The sequence below is a fragment of the Rhinopithecus roxellana genome, chromosome 20 (genome assembly GCF_007565055.1).
Source record: "Rhinopithecus roxellana isolate Shanxi Qingling chromosome 20, ASM756505v1, whole genome shotgun sequence".
Taxonomy (NCBI): domain Eukaryota; kingdom Metazoa; phylum Chordata; class Mammalia; order Primates; family Cercopithecidae; genus Rhinopithecus; species Rhinopithecus roxellana.
Genome location: NC_044568.1, coordinates 19,046,982 through 19,063,693, shown reverse-complemented (window position 1 = coordinate 19,063,693; position 16,712 = coordinate 19,046,982). Strand labels below are relative to the sequence as shown.

Sequence of the window (16,712 nt, the reverse complement as noted above, 5' to 3'; positions counted from 1 at the left end):
ATATCTTGGCTATTGTTAATAGTGTCACAGTAAATGTAGGAGTGCAGATGTCTCTTCAGCCGACTGATTTCCTTTCCTTTGGCTGTACGCCCAGTAGTGGGATTGCTGGATCATATGGCAGTTCTTTTTTTTTTTTGGAGACGGAGTCTCTCGCTGTTGCTCAGGCTGCAGTGGTGAGATTTCAGCTCTCTACAACCTCTGCCTCCTAGGTTCAACCGATTCTCCTACCTCAGCCTCCCGAATAGCTGGGATTACAAGCGTGCACCACCATGCCCAGCTAATTTTTGTATTTTTTTTTTAGAGGCGGGGTTTCACCCCGTTGGCCAGGATGGTCTCGATCTCTTGACCTCGTGATCTGCTTGCCTTGGCCTCCCGAAGTGCTGGGATTACAGGTGTGATAACCACGCCAAGCAAAAGTGAAACCCTCTGGGCTGGTAGTTCTGTTTATAGAACTACCCAACTATTTAGAAACCTCAATACTATTTTCCATAATGGCTGTATTAATTTGCATTCTCACTAACAGCATATATGAGTCCTGTTTGCATCCTCACCAGCATTTGTTATTTTTTGTTTTTTTTGATAATGGTCATTCTAACTGGAGTGAAATAATAGCTCATTGTGGCTTTGATTTGCATATTCCTGATGATTAGTGATACTGGCCTTTTTTTTTTTTTTTTTGGAGACGGAGTCTCTCTCTGTCGCCCAGGCTGGAGTGCAGTGGCGCGATCTGGGCTCACTGCAAGCTCCGCCTCCTGGGTTCACACCATTCGCCTGCCTCATCCTCCTGAGTAGTTGGGACTGCAGGCACCAGCCACCATGCCCAGCTAATTTTTTGTATTTTTAGTAGAGACGGGGTTTCCCCATGTTAGCCAGGATGGTCTCGATCTCCCGACCTCGTGATCCACCCGTCTCAGCCTCCCAAAGTGCTGGGATTACAGGTGTAAGACACTGTGCCTGGCCTTTTCTTATTTTTATTTATTTATTTATTTATATTTTGAGACAGAGTCTCACTCTGTCACCCAGGCTGGAGTGTGGTAGCACGATCTTGGCTCACTGTAACCTCCGCCCTCTGAGTTCAAGTGATTCTCCTGCCTCAGCCTCCTGGTTGGGATTACAGGCGCCAGCCACCACTCCTGGCTAATTTTTTGTGTTTTTAGTAGAGACGGGATTTTGCCATCTTGGCCAGGCTGGTGTTGAACTCCTGACCTTGTGATCCACCCACCTCGGCCTCCCAAAGTGTTGGGATTACAGGTGTGAGCCACTGTGCCCAGCCTATTTTTTCGTCGTCTTTTTTTTTTTTTTCCTTTTTTTTTTTGAGGCTGAGTTTCGCTCTTGTTGCCCAGCCTGGAGTGCAATGGCATGATCTCGGCTCACCACAACCTCCCTCCGCCTCCTGGATTCAAACAATTCTCCTGCCTCAGCCTCCCACGTAGCTGGGATTACAGACAGACATGTGCCACCATGCCTGGCTAAATTTGTATTTTTAGTAGAGATAGGGTTTCTCCATGTTGGTCAGGCTGGTCTCAAACTTCTGACCTCAGGTGATCCTCCCACCCCAGCCTCCCAAAGTGCTAGGATTACAGGCGTGAGCCACCGCACTTGGCTGATAATGGCCATTTTTTTCATACACTTGGTGGCCATTTGCATGTTTTTTGAAAATGTTTAGGCCAGGCGTGATGGCTCACACCTGTAATCCCAGCACTTTGGGAGGCCAAGGCAGGTGGATCACCTGAGGTCAGGAGTTCGAAAACAGCCTGGCCAACATGGTAAAACGCCATCTGTACTAAAAATGCAAAAATTAGCTGGGCGTGGTGGCGCATGCCTGTAGCCCCAGCTACTAGGGAGGCTGAGGCAGGAGAATTGCTTGAACTGAGGAGGAGGAGGATGTGGTGAGCCGAGATCGCACCACTGCACTCCAGCCTGGGCACCAAGAGTGAAACTATCTCAAAAAAAAAAAAAACCCCATATATTTAATCATGTTCTTTGTCCTCCCTTTTTTTTTTTTTTTTTTTTTTTTTTTTTTTTTTTTTTTTGAGACAGAGTCTCACTCTGTCGTAGGCTAGGCGCCTGTCACCTAACCTGGCTAATTTTTTGTATTTTTAGTAGAGACGGGGTTTCACTGTGTTAGCCATGATGGTCTGGGTCTCCTGACCTCATGATCCACCCACTTTGACCTCCCAAGATGTTGGGATTACAGGCGTGAGCCACTGTGCTGGCCTTCATTTTTTTTCATTTTTTTGAGATGGAGTCTTGCTCTGTCACCCAGGCTAGAGTGCAGTGGTGCCATCTCGGTTCACTGTAAGTTCCACCTCCCGGGTTCACGCCATTCTCCTGCCTCAGCCTCCCAAGTAGCTGGGACTATAGGCATCTGCCACCACGTCCAGATAATTTTTTTTGTATTTTTAGTAGAGACAGGGTTTCACCTTGTTATTCAGGCTGGTCTAGATCTCCTGACCTCGTGATACGCCCACCTCGGCCTCCCACAGTGCTGGGATTACAGGTGTGAGCCACCGTGCTGGCCTATTTCTGGGTTCTGTATCCTGTTCCGTTGGTCTGTGTGTGTGTTTATATCAACCTTATGCTCTTTTCATTTCTGTAGTCTTGTAGAATGGTTTGAGCTCAGGCAGTGTGATTTTTTTTTAGCTTTGTTCTTTTTCCTCAGGATTGCTTTGGTTATCTCTGTTCTTTCTTGGTTCCATGTGGATTTTAGAATATTTTTTTCTATTTCTTTGAAGAATGTTATTGGTAGGGATTGCATTGAATCTGTAGATTGCTTTGGATACGTCCCAAATTTTCATTCGCTTTTGGAGGTTCCTGAGCCAGTGGCTCACATTTCTATACTGCAGTCTGTGGGCTTTGTTTCAGGAAGTCTGTTTTATTGTTCCCATGAATTGTTCCCTGAGGAGTGGTGTGCTTTAAGCCCAGGAGATGTGAAGAAGGGAAATGGACAATGGCACCTTCTCACCATCTTCTGGCTCTAGAGGCATCAAGGGTGAAAGTCTTGAGTTCCACAGCCCAGATTCAAGGTCTGTGCTTCCTCTCTCCACTGAAGTACTGCAGCAAAGCTCTGTGCCTGCGAAAGCCAGTGTCCTGCCCAGTCCTAGGCTCACAGCCGCAGGCCATGCTGAGAGCAGCCTTAGGGTAATTCCAGAAAGTTCAGCCTTCTGACTCTGTCTGGGTCCCTTCAGTATTAGGATACTTTCTAGATCTATGAAGGTTTTTAATTCGTAAAGTAACAAGTAATAATTCCTTGTGTGATGCAGGTATCACACAAATTACAGAAAAGTACCACGTGATGGTAATTCACATTCTATTTTGACAGGTCGTGGTTGATGTACTGCAGAGAATGCTGATTTGTAAGTTAATTGTCCTGTGGCCCAGACTGTAAATGACTTAGTTTGCTTATTAGCAATTCTGTCAGTTTTCTGCCTTTCCATTTGAAGTATTTCTCCCCCATATGTTTCACTGTGTAGAGTCCTGGTACTGGAATGCCCTTGTTTTGGTTGTAATTTGATGTGGATTTACCTTCCCATTCTTACTCTGGTTTCCAGTTCCTGGCGGCTTTAGATTTAATTTTCAGAGCTGTGAAGGGATACCACGTTAATGTGTGGGTAACAGGGAAGCGTTTTATTGTCTGTGTTTTGATTAATGGCTTCCAGATTGTAGAAGTCTTGATGGATGTGGGCCCTCTGGGGGATTGGAAGTGAATCCCATGTCCGAAAGCACTTGGGGATTGTTTCTGGTGGGCTGCCACTGTATGCTGACATCCGTTTTCTGTTGCTGGCTCTGTCATCAGTTGCCCTTGACGCTTTGGCTGCTGGAGTACAAGAGGAGTCCTCCACTCACAAGACCGTGAGGTGCTGGTATGTTCCTGAGGGTGGCCTGCCTGAGTGTACTGCAGGGGGTTCCTGCCAAATTAAAGAGCCAAGATATTTTAAACACTTCCAGAGCTTCAGCAGCCCACTCCTGAGCACACTTCCTCTGCCAGTTATGATAACGTGTGTGAGGAGGAAGCGACCGTAGGAAAGCCTTTTCCCCGTGAGGATGAGGTCGGAAGGTGCACCCACTGCAGGATCCTGTTCCGCCTTTGGAAGTCCTGCACCAGTGCTTTGTCCCGTACACTGTGACCTCCTCCCCTCTGTGGAGTCTCCCCTTGCTCCTCCTCCCCTGGGTGTGGTCCAGGCTCTAGAGCTGGCCCTGCCTCTCGGCCCCCACATTTCTAGAACACGCTGCAGCTGTGCCTCCACAGACTTCTGGAACACGCTGCAGCTGTGCCTCCACAGACTCCCGCTGCCTGCCCTCCACAGATCCTGCTCAGATTCACCAGCAGGCAAAGCTCGGGCCTGTTTGCTTTTTCTCTCCACAGCTCTGTGGAGATGTGCGGAGACCCCTATAGGTGGGGAGGCGGAAGCTGAGGAGTGGGGGCTGGGTGGAAGGTGGACGTCGGGGTTTGCTTCCCTCTATTGTGGGCAGGGGACCTTGAAGTGAAGTCTCGAGAAACCCGTAGAATTCCCCACCGTTTCCAGGCCTTGTGAAAAATCAGTAGAATTCCCCACTGTTTCTAGGCCTTGTCAGCCTTCTCATTCTTTGATTAATTTGCTCCTCATTTCGCATCCCTCACAAGTAACTGTTTAACTGCTCAATTAAATGTGTTGTACCATTCGGTACTTTTAGTGAAACAGTGAATAAAGCACTGTGTGATTTTCTGAATGTTTGCGTGTGCATCAGTTAGCTTAGGCTGCTGTAACAGTGCCAGAGACTGCAGTGTGGACGCAGCTGTGTTTCACAGCGGTGGAGGCTGGAAGTTGGAGGTCAGGGTGCCACCAAGATTGGGTTCTGGGGAGGACCCTCTTCCTGGCTTGCAGGAGACTTCCTTTTTCTGTGTCCTCATGAGGTAGAGAGCGGACAGCAAGCCCTCTGGTGTCTTCTCCTGGCAGTTACCTCATCATCACCTAGGCCTTACCAGCACCCCACATGGAGAGGCTGGGCTTCAACAGAGGGACTTTGTGGGGATACAGTTTAGTCTGTGGCAAGGGCTTTTTAAATAATCTGCATGATAAGATTACTCACACTGACGTCCTGAGCGGCAGGTAACAACCACTGACCTGCTGCTTTTTAAATTTTGTAATTAGTTGCCAATAATTTATTTATTTATTTTTGAGACAGAGTTTTGCTCTTGTTACCCAGGCTCAAATGCAATGGTGTGATCTCTGCTCACCACAACTTCTGCCTCCCAGGTTCAATCGATTCTCCTGCCTCAGCTTCCTGAGTAGCTGAGATTACAGGCGTGCATCACCATACCTAGCACAAGCCTGTAATTTTGTATTTTGTATTTTTTAGTAGACACGGGGTTTCATTTTATTGGTCAGGCTGGTCTCGAACTTGTGACCTCAAGTGATACACCCACCTCGGCTTCCTAAAGTGCTGGGATTACAGGCGTGAGCCACCGCGCCCGGCTGGACCCTTGATTTTCTTACCTGGGGAATCGGCATAAAGTACCCCTTGCTGGTTGCAGGTTGTAAGCCTCATGAGAGGGTCTGGGTTGGACTTTGGTGGTCTGTATGGGCCTACTGGGATATGGCAGGCTAATAGACCTCAAGTGGTCTTGCCACCTGGCTCTGTGACCCCATTCCCCCCTAGAACATCCTGCTCTCTCACACAGATGGCCCAGGAAACCGTAGTCCATTCCATTCCTTCCTCATCTTCATGGACAGAGCTGGCCTCAGCCCCTGTTGTGACTGCAGTGTTTGAGGCCCTGGTGTGCTGGGCCCTTCTCCTCGCAGGGTTGGCATGACCCTCTGGAGGAGTTCCGTTTCGCAGAGAGTGCCGCTGAGGCCCCGTGGGGTTGGCTCCTGCTGCTGCACTCCTGGGTGCGGCGCAGCCTGCCCTTCCCAACCTGTTTCTTTCTGCTTGCCTCCGCTGCTCTGCTCCGTGGGCTTCGCCATTGCCTTGTCTCCTTTATCGTTGAATTGCCACCTCCTTGGATTCAGTTTCACGTCCATGGTTATAGTGGCCTGGCCAAAAAAGCCCCTTCCTTCCTTAAAGAAAGGGCGAGCCTGGGCCGGGCGTGGTGGCTTACGCCTGTAATCCCAGCACTTTGGGAGGCTGAGGCGGGCAGATCATGAGGTCAGGAGATCAAGACCATCCTGGCTAACACGTGAAACCCCGTCTCTACTGAAAATACAAAAAAAAAAAAATTAGCTGGGCATGGTGGCGGGCGCCTGTAGTCCCAGCTACTCAGACTGAGACAGGAGAATGGTGTGAACCCTGGAGGCGGAGCTTGCAATGAGCCGAGCTCGCACCACTGCACTCCAGCCTGGGTGACAGAGGGAAACTCCGACAGAGGGAAACACTGTCTAAAGAAAAAAAAGAAAAAGAAGGGGCGAGCCTGAGCCACGGTTTGTGCTGGGATCGATGAGTGGCACACAGGGCACCCGCCCTTTCCTGAACTCTCTTTCCGCTGCATTGGCAGGTTCGGCGTGTTCAGTGGACACATGCTCGGCAGTGTCATCTCCACAGATTCTACGAAGAGGTTCTTCAGTCACACACTGACTCAGATACTCACTCACAGCCCTCTGCTAAAAGGTGGGCCCCGAGCGGAGGCTGCTCAGTTGCTGCCCAGTTTGGGGATTGCTGTTGTGCTGTTGCCTTGGTAATGCTGATGGGAGACGCTAGGAGCTGTAGGACCTCAAGCAGAGATTGGGTCCTAAGGTGCCTGAGATTGTTACTGAATATCCTTTCATCTGAAAGGAACAGATTCTTACAAGAAAATTTAGAATTATGAGTGGACAAAATAATTGTCACTAAAATAGAAATACCTCTTTTTTTTTTTTTTTTTGAGTCGGAGTCTTACTCACTTGCCCAGGCTGGAGTGCAGTGACACAATCTCAGCTCACTGCAATCTCCGCCTCCTAGGTTCAAGCAATTCTCGTATCTCACCCTCCCAAGTAGCTAGGACTACAGGCACCAGCCACCACACACCGACTATTTTAGGTAGTATTTTAGTAGAGGTGGCATTTCACCATGTTGGCCAGGCTGGTCTCAAACTCCTGACCTCAGGTGCTGCGCCCACCTCTGCCTCCCAAAGTGTTGAGGTGTTGGCATTACAGGCGTGAGCCACCGCACCCAGCCTAAAATAGAAGTATCTTTATTTATTTATTTATTGGAGACGGAGTGTCGTTCTGTTGCCCAGGCTGGAGTGCAGTGGCGTGATCCCGGCTCACTGCAGCCTCTACCTCCCGGGTTCAAACATTCTCCTGGTTCAGCCTCCCAAGTAGCTGGGGTTACAGGCGTGTGCCACCATGCCTGACTAAATTTTGTATTTTAGTAGAGAGGGTTTGACATTGTGCCAGGCTGTGGTCTGGAACTCCTGACCTCAGTAATCACCTGCCTCTGGTCATCCCAAAGGCTGGTTACAGGCATGAGCCACTGTGCCCAGATGTGTCTAGTCTTTTTAAAAACTGGACTGTGTGATGGTTCTCAACTAGACTGGGTGGCGTGTTTGATGGCTCGGGCATCGTCTGCCCAGTGGGTGTCCTGTCACCCACGTATGGCAGACTGTTCCGAGATTCCAGTCTTACGAGTGGGGCCAAGATGGACACTTTGAGCTTTCTCTGTGTCTGGCATATCCCCAGGGTAGATGCTCAGGCAGGAAACGGGTGACGAGTGGGGGACGAGGGATGCATGGACGGCTCCCGACAGGTGCTGTGAGGTGCTCGGGGGTTTGTCATCACTTGGCCGAGCTGAGCTTCCTTTGAACAGCATTCCCACCATGATTGGGTTATTGACAGTTTATTTTATCCCCACCATGATTGGTTTATTGACAGTTTATTTTATTTTATGTATTCATTTTTTTTTTTTTTGAGACAGAGTCTTGCTCTGTCACCCAGGCTGGAGCATGGTGGCGTGATCTTGGCTCACTGCAACCTCCGCCTCCCGGGTTCAAGCAGTTCCCTGCCTGAACCTCTCGAGTAGCTGGAATTAGAGGTGCCTGCCACCATGCCCGGCTTCTTTTTGTATTCTGAGTAGAGAAAGGGTTTCACCATCTTGGCCAGGCTGGTCTAGGCCTCGTGATCCACCCACCTTGGCCTCCCAAAGTGCTGGGATTACAGGCGTGAGCCGCCACTCCCGGCCTTATTGACAGTTTAGAAGCAGGAAGGTTGAAATGCAGTTGGTCTGTTGGGAAATATTGATTGTGAATATGACAGAGCATTACGAGTAACTGACTGGCCCTGAGAAACAGAATTGATGATAGAGCAGATAGGCAACAAACAGGGAGATGGTGAACTTTAATAATTGAAAAAGTACATATTAAGATCTGTTTTCACACTGAAGCTTTGAAACACAACTTTTTGACCAGGAGCAGTGGCTCATGCCTGTAATCCCAGCACTTTGGGAGGCCGAGGCGGGCGGATCATGAGGTCAGGAGTTCGAGACCAGCCTGGCCAACATAGTGAATCCCCATCTCTACTAAAAATACAAAAATTAGCAGGGTGTGGTGGCAGGCGCCTGTAGTCCCAGATACTCGGGGGGCTGAGGCAGGAGAATCACTTGGACCCGGGAGGTGGAGCTTGCAGTGAGTGGAGATTGTGACACTGCACTCCAGCTTGTGCGACACAGCGAGACTCCATCTCAAAAAAATTTTAAAAAAATACAAAAAGTATCTGGGTTATGGTGGCACACGCCTGTGGTCGCAGCTACTTGGGAGACTGAGGCAGGTGGATTGCTTGAGCCAGGGAGGTTGAGACTGTGGTAAGCACTCTACTCCAGCCTGGGTGATAGTGAGACCCTGTCCAAAAACAAAACCCACAACTTTTTGATCTCTGATTTGAAGTTTTTGTCTCTTTCTCCCCATGCAGCATCTGATGCTGTTCAGATGCAGAGAGAGTGGAGCTTTGCGCGGACGCACCCTCTGCTCACCGCACTGTACCGCAGGGTGAGTGGAGGTGGTATGAGACCTGCTGCCGAGCTCGTGGTGGGGGATTAAGATCTGCCGAGTCCATGTCATGCTGCCTGCCGTGGATGGCACATCGGGAGGCATGGCTGTCATCATTGAGGCCACCACTCGGTTCAGGAGACTGAACTTGTCAGTTGGGCTGAGCCCCTCCTCCTTGAGATAAGGAGGATTCTCTCCAACCAGTGCTGAGCACGGTGAGGGAAGAGACGCCACTGTGAGGGGAGAGACGCCACTGTGTGAGCCGTCACAGCTCCACGTGTTACCTTTGCAGTGGGAAGTGAGGGGGCTGCGGTGGCTACCAGCCGGGAGGGAGGTGAGGGGTCATCTGTCCCACACTGGTTTGCTTTGATATTGAAGGGAGCGGACACTTTTATTTCAGCTCTTTGTGATGCTGAGTCCAGAGGAGTTGGTTGGCCATTTGCAAGAAGTTCTGGAAACGCAGGAGGTTCACTGGCAGCGAGTGCTCTCCTTTGTGTCTGCACTGGTTGTCTGCCTTCCAGAAGCGCAGCAGCTACTTGAAGGTGAGATTTCACGAGAGCCCGGTGGTGCCAGTCAGTGTATGTGGGGGTGTGATTTGAGCACTGGTGTCAGCAGAGTCCCAGATGACTGTGGGTGAGCCTCTCAGTGTGAAGCCCTTCCCTAGCTGCCCGGAACCTGTAGTGCCTCATGTCAATGGAACAGTCTTCACTAGACACTTCCATAAGCACTGACTGCTGCTCTGACAGACCAGAGTGTGCACTGCTGCTTCATTCAAGTCTCTAGGAGTTGGTGCTTGACATGCTGTAATTGCTGTCTAGTCTTTTAAAACTTGGTGTTTGGATATGCACATTCTCCTACTGGAATACTTGATCACCCAGCACAACTCATATTGTCTCTGCTGGCTGCCCTTGCCTTGCTTTGACTATGTCATGGTTCTTAACTAGACTGGGTGGCGCGTTTGATGGCCCAGGCATTCGAGAGCTGCCAGCTGGACAGCATGGTCACTGCGTTCCTAGTTGTGCGCCAGGCAGCACTGGAGGGCCCCTCTGCGTTCCAGTCATATGCAGACTGGTTCAAGGTAAGTGACCTGCCACTCGGCTACCTAATACCTGATCTTCCCAGAAGGCCTGGGAGTGGAGACCATGCTGTCCTTACCTGACACTCTGTCATGAGAGTGAACAATCTTGCTGTCAACTTTGCCAGGTGGCCTCAGCAGATCTTCCTCTGTGTGTGCTGAGGGGCCTGGATTCTTCCTGTCGAGGCCTTGGCTCCTTCCCCTGGTTTCCGTCTCACTTACTTGATGGAGCCTCCTACTGTCTTTTATAAGAAAATTAGTGAAGTCAAGCCTGGACACCTTGGGGAGACCTCATCTCCACCAAAAATCACCAAAAACACACACAAAAAACAAAAAAAACTATGCAGGTGTGGTGGCAGACACCTGTGGTCCTAGTTACTCAGGAGGCTGAGATGTGAGGATTATTTGAGCCTGGGAGATCAAGACTGCAGTGAGCTGTAATTGCACCACTGTACTCCAGCCTGGGTGACAGAAGGAGACTCCATCCCAAAAAGAAAAAGAAGAAAATTAGTGAAATCTGGAAAGGGGGACACAGACATGGTTGTTGCTTTTTGCACATTATACGGTGTCTCTTATTTTCCCTTTTTTGTTTTTTTTGACACGGAGCCTTCCTGTGTCGCCTAGGCTGGAGTGCAGAAAGCTCACTTTCTCGGCTCACTGCAACCTCCACCCCCCAGTTTTAAGCGATTCTCCTGCCTTAAACTCCTGAGTAGCTGGGATTACAGGTGAGCGCTACCATGCCCGGCTCATATTTGTATTTTTAGTAGAGACAGGGTTTCACCATGTTGGTCAGTTTGGTCTCTAACTCCTGACCTCGTGATCCACCCGCCTTGTCCTCCCAAAGTGCTGAGATGACAGGCATGAGCCACCGCACCCAGCCTTTCCTCCTTTTCTTTTTTTTTGAGACAGAGTCTCATTCTGTCACTCATGCTGGAGTGCAGTAGTGCCATCTCGGCTCACTGCAACCTCCACCTCCTGGGTTCAAGCAGTTCTCCCGCCTCAGCCCCCAGAGTAGCTGGGGTTACAGGTGTTCGCCACCACACCTGGCTAATTTTTAGTAGAGATGGGGTTTCATCATGTTGGCCAGGCTGGTCTCAAACTCCTGACCTCAAGTGAACTGTCTGCCTCAGCCTCCAAAAGTGCTGGGATTACAGGTGGGAGCCACCACACCCAGGCTTACGTCCCTAATTTTCATGTAAGTCCTGAAACAAGTACTTCCCTTCTTCAGCGGTATCACATATTCTTCCTTTTTCTTTTTCTTTTTTTTTTTTTTTTTTGAGATGGAGTCTCACTCTATCGCCCAGGCCAAAGTGCAGTGGTGCTATCTCAGCTCACTGCGAGCTCCACCTCCCGGGTTCACGCCATTCTCCTGCCTCAGCCTCCCGTGTAGCTGGGACTACAGGCGCCCGCCACCAAGCCTGGCTAATTTTTTGTATTTTTAGTAGAGATGGGGTTTCACCATGTTAGCCAGGATGGTCTCGATCTTCTGACCTCGTGATCCACCCGCCTCAGCCTCCCAAAGTGCTGGGATTACAGGTGTGAGCCACTGTGCCTGGCCTCTTCCTTTTTCTTTGGAACACACACAGTGTTCTCTCTGACAGAAGTTTATGCAGCTGTTCCCAAACCTGAGTGGGCATTAGACTCGCCTGGAGGGGGCTTTGTAAATACAGATCCCGGGGCCCATTTCAGACTACTGAGTCTGAGCTGAGACCTCAGGGATCCCTGGGCAACCTCTGTGCAAACCCCCAGTTCATGTCGGGAGTTGGGTGTCTTTGAGACATCAACTGTGAAGGGCACTCATGGTTACTCTTTTAATGCTTGTAAGTAAAGTTTCCATTTGAAGGGTTAATTTTTTGTGGAAGTTTTGGGTTCAGACCAGGTACAGTGGCTCATGCCTGTAATCTCAGCACTTTGGGAGGCCTAGGCAGGAGGATTGCTTGAGCCCAGGAGTTCAAGATCAGCCTGGGCAGCACAGTAAGACCCCCGTCTCTACAGAATGTAACAATTAGCTGGGTGTGATGGTAAGCACCTGTGGTCCTAGCTGCTTACGGGCTGAGGCAGGATGATTGGTTGAGGCTGCAATGAGCTGGGATTGCATTACTACACTCCAGCCTGGGAGACAGAGCAAGACTGTCTCAAAACAAAAAAAAAGGATTAGGTTTGCCTGGCATCACCACCTTGGTGAAGTAGCTGCCTCTTTGTAGGAGTCTCAGCTCCCTGAAATTTTAAAGGGCCACGTGCCTGCATAGCCATCATGACTGCTAGTGCCTGCTTGTCCCTGGGGCCTTCTGAGAGGAGGTGAGGCTACACAGCAGGCTGAGCCGCATCTGTTCGTTTTGGGAGAAGGTGGGGATTGGTGCGGCGTCAACTCACTTTTATTCCATAAAGTTCCTTCTCACCTGCCCTCAGGCTCTCCCCAACTCTGCGGAGTTGGCCTGGGGTTTCCACTAAACTAAGAGGAGAGGCATTTGCTCTGTCCTTAGTGAGGTGCTGAGAGATTTGTGCCAGAGTCCACCTGGTGCTCAGGTCATGAGTTCATGGGTCTCCCAGGGTCTCTCTTTCCTCGGTTCCTTCTCTTTCCTCGGCGACAGTTGGAGAGGAATACTCTGGAGTGCTGTGTTGATGGTGTTGTTTTGGTTTTGTTTGCTTTTTCTTTTACCTTTTCAAATCAACTTTATCAAAATATGGCCAGGCGCGGTGGCTCAAGCCTGTAGTCCCAGCACTTTGGGAGGCAGAGACAGGCGGATCACGAGGTCAGGAGATCGAGACCATCCTGGCGAACACGGTGAAACCCCGTATCTACTAAAAAATACAAAAAACTAGCCGGGCGAGGTGGCGGGCGCCTGTAGTCCCAGCTACTCGGGAGGCTGAGGCAGGAAATGGCGTAAACCTGGGAGGTGGAGCTTGCAGTGAGGTGAGATCTGGCCACTGCACTCCAGCCTGGGCGACAGAGCGAGACTCCGTCTCAAAAAAAAAAAAAAAACTTTATCAAAATATAGTTGAAATGAAATAATAAAATGCATCCAATTTAAGTGTACCGTTAAATGAGGTTTTTTTGTTTGTTTCTTTTTGTGTTTTAAGAGACTGGGTATTGCTCTGTTGCCCAGGCTGGAGTGCAATGGCATGATCATAGCTCACTGCAGCCTTGACCTCCTGGGGTCAAGCAGTCCTCCTGCCTCAGCTTCCAGAGTAACTGAGACTACAGGTGTGCGCCGCCACACTCAGCAAATTAAAAAACATTTTTTTTTTTTTTGTAAATACATCATACTGTGTTGCCCAGGCTGGTCTCGGATTCCTGGCCTCAAGCGATCCCCCCACCTCAACCCCCAAAGCACTGGGATTACAGGCGTGAACCACCATGTCCAGACAGTTAGATGAGTTTTGATAAATGTATATATGCATATTCAGTGTTTGAACATTTGTTTTTGTTTTGTTTTGTTTTTGAGATGGAGTCCCTCTCTGTCACCAGGCTGGAGTGCAGTGGCGTGTTCTCGGCTCACTGCAAGTCTAGCCTCCTGGGTTCCAACGATTCTTCTGCCTCAACCTCCCAAGCAGCTGGGACTACAGGTGCATGCCACCACACCCGGCTAATTTTTGTAATTTTAGTAGAGATGGAGTTTCACCATGTTGGCCAGGATGGTCTCGATCTCTTGATTTCGTGATCCACTCCACTTAGCCTCCCAAAGTGCTGGGATTACAGGCATGAGCCACCAAACTTGGCCTGAACATCTGTTTTAATTTTTACTTTTGAGGGCAAATCCCAGCACTGTGGGAGGATGAGGCGGGCAGATCGCTTGAGCCCAGTAGTTCGAGACCACCCTTAGCAATATGGCAAAACCCCATCTGTACCAAAAATACAAAATTTAACTGGGTGTGGTGGTGGGTGCCTATAATCCCAGCTACTCAGGAGGCTGAGGCAGGAGAATCGCTTGAACCCGGGAGGTGCAGGTTGCAGTGAGCCCTGACTGCGCCACTGCACTGCAGCCTGGGCGACAGAGTGAGACTCTCTCAAAAAGAAAAAAAAAAAAGCTGGGAGTGGTGGCAAATGCCTGTAATCTCAGCTACTAGGGAGGCAGGAGAATCCCTCAAATCTGGGGGACAGACGTTGCAGTGAGTCAAGATTGCGCCACTGCACTCCAGCCTGAGCGGCAGAGCCAGACTCTGTCTCCAAAAAAAAAAAAAAATGTACACAATGTTGCCGCTTTCAGAAAGACCAAGGTGAGCCTTCAGTTCAAGTTGCAGTTCAGGTTTCCTGATGGACATTAACTCGCTGAGCTTTCACCAAGATCTCCTGTGCTCTCACATGGGGCCAGGGCAGCAGGAGCTCGTGTGGTTTTGCAGGTAAGTGGCTCAGTTTTCACAGAGGTACACATTCTCTCTGCAGGTTCACTTGTGATGCGTTCAGGGCCGTGCCCATTGAAAATCCTCCTTCCTTCCCTGACTGGCTGCAGCCCCCGTCGTTCCTGGAAGGGTTTGCTTGTGTTCCATGCTTGCTCTGCTGGGGTCTTGCGGTGTCACTGTCTGAGGGGCGGCCCTCCTTGGCCTGTTTTCCTTGCGCACCTCTCTTGCAGTGATCTGTCCACGGATGGATGAGATTAGACGTTAAAGTGTGTTCCGAAGCGGCTTCATCCCACAACATCAGTTTGTTTGCTGTGCATAAACACTTCTTAGGGCATTTAACAAATTGTACCCCAAGGATCCCAAAAGGGATACCCTCAGTGTTTGTTATAGCTAATTATTTTTAACTTCTTTTCTTTGCATAACTGTTAGATCTTCTCTGTAATCGAAGCACAGCCATGACGTCTGTAAATGTGTGAGCCACAGTGACTTTTGGTTGTTTCTCTTCTTTCCTTTCTGTTTAGGAGACAGACTAGAGCAGCAGCCCAGACACTGCCTAGGTGGTACAGCCGCGCCTGGCTGGCCTGGGCTTCACGCGCTTCTCTCCACACAGGCCTCCTTTGGGAGCACGCGAGGCTACCATGGCTGCAGCAAGAAGACACTGGTCTTCCTGTTTACGTTCTTGTCAGACCTCGTGCCTTTTGAGTCCCCCCGGTACCTGCAGGTGAGAAGCTGGCTGCCATATCCATGATTTCTTGTGCTTCTGCTCACCTACTTAATCTCAGGACTGCCTTGGCCTCCCCAAGAGGCTCCTGCAGATCTGCTCTGAGCCTCTCAGCCAGGCCCCTCCCCTTCCCCAAGCAGTTTATGGTGAAACAACACAAACATTGCAGCTGGGGGTGTCCATGTGGACACAAAGTGAGGGCATGTGTGCCAGTAATGGCAAACTCTCAGAAACTCTTTTCTCCTCTAGGCCAAGGAGGTGGGTAGATATACCCGCTCAACACGGGTTGAGTGTGGCCTTCACTGCTCATTTTCTTTTCTTTAAAGTCCTCTGTTCTTTTTCCCTTCCTCCCTCAAAACAGTGAGCAGGTCTGAGTGGTGATGTGGAGAGACATTCTCACACCCAGTTATGCAGGAAGAGGAAGTTGGACTGCAGTGAGGGTGTTAGGGACTCATTTTGCCTTTTTTTTTTTTTTTAAATTACATGTGCTTTTTTTTTTTTTTTTTTTTTTTTTTTTTTTTTTTTTTTTTGGAGACAGTCTCACTCTGTCGCCCAGGCTGGAGTGCAGTGTTGCCATCATAACTCACTGTAGCCTACACCTCCCAGGTCAAGCAATTCTCCCACCTCAGCCTCCTGAGTAGTTGGGACTCTAGGCGCACACCAGGAAACCTGGCTGTTTTTTTTTCTTTTTTTTAGTACAAATGGAGTACTTGCTATGTTGCCCCGGCTGGTCTTGAACTGAGCTCAAGTGATCCTTCTGCCTTGGCCTCCCAAAGTGCTGGGATTACAGGCATGAGCCACCATGCCCAGCCTGACGCTCATCTTTTAAGAAAATTGGCCGGGCGTGGTGGCTCACACCTGTAATCCCAGCACTTTGGGAGGCTGAGGAGGGCAGATCACTTGAGGTCAGGAGTTTGACACCAGCCTGACCAACATGGAGAAACCCCATCTCTACTAAAAATACAAAATTAGCCTGGTGGTGGCACATGCCTATAATCCCACCTACTTGGGAGGCTGAGGCAGGAGAATCGCTTGAACCAGGGAGGTGGAGGTTGCAGCCGAGACTGCGCCACTGCACTCCAGCCTGGGCAACAACAGCAAAACTCCCTCTCAAAAAAAAAAAAAAAAAAAAATGCAGTGTCTCCTCTGTCCCCTTTGACCAGGAAGCCAAAGGCGTGGAGCTGCAGGTGGGCCAGCCAGTTCCTGCTGGTGCTAGAATTGTACATCCCTGGTTCCCCCAGTGAGCCACCCGGGACTTGGAGGACCAACTACATTAGAATTTCTTTGTTTTTCACCTGGGGAAGCATACGGAATCTCGCTCTGTCTCCCGGGCTGGAGTGCAGTGGCCGGATCTCAGCTCACTGCAAGCTCCGCCTCCCGGGTTCACGCCCTTCTCCTGCCTCAGCCTCCTGAGTAGCTGGGACTACAGGCACCTGCCACCGTGCCCGGCTAATTTTTTGTATTTTTAGTAGAGATGGGGTTTCACCATGTTAGCCAGGATGGTCTCGATCTCCTGACCTGGTGATCCGCCCACCTTGGCATCCCAAAGTGCTGGGATTACAGGAATGAGCCACTGCGCCCGGCTTGTGTTTTAATTTTACTGATGGTTTGCTTTGCATACTCGTAAGTCTGTAAAGGGC

At 49.9% G+C, this 16,712-nt stretch overlaps 1 protein-coding gene across 8 annotated transcripts in view; it reads left to right on the top strand.

Moving 5' to 3' along the window:
* Window positions 1-16,712, top strand: part of FANCA (FA complementation group A) — a 78,858-nt gene that overhangs the window by 16,432 nt on the left and 45,714 nt on the right. For 7 of the 8 annotated variants that reach the window (XR_004055341.1, XR_004055342.1, XR_004055343.1 and 4 more), the window contains exons 9-15: window positions 3,323-3,356; window positions 3,797-3,863; window positions 6,473-6,585; window positions 8,859-8,935; window positions 9,336-9,477; window positions 9,880-10,013; window positions 14,962-15,072. Coding sequence is in view for 4 of the 8 variants with exons in the window: in XM_010378383.2 (XP_010376685.1) it covers window positions 3,323-3,356; window positions 3,797-3,863; window positions 6,473-6,585; window positions 8,859-8,935; window positions 9,336-9,477; window positions 9,880-10,013; window positions 14,962-15,072 (678 nt within the window). In the remaining 4 variants the exon portion in view is untranslated. Of the gene's footprint in view, window positions 1-3,322; window positions 3,357-3,796; window positions 3,864-3,948; window positions 4,544-6,472; window positions 6,586-8,858; window positions 8,936-9,335; window positions 9,478-9,879; window positions 10,014-14,961; window positions 15,073-16,712 lie in introns of those variants that run through there. The other variant, XM_030924418.1, reaches the window with a different exon arrangement.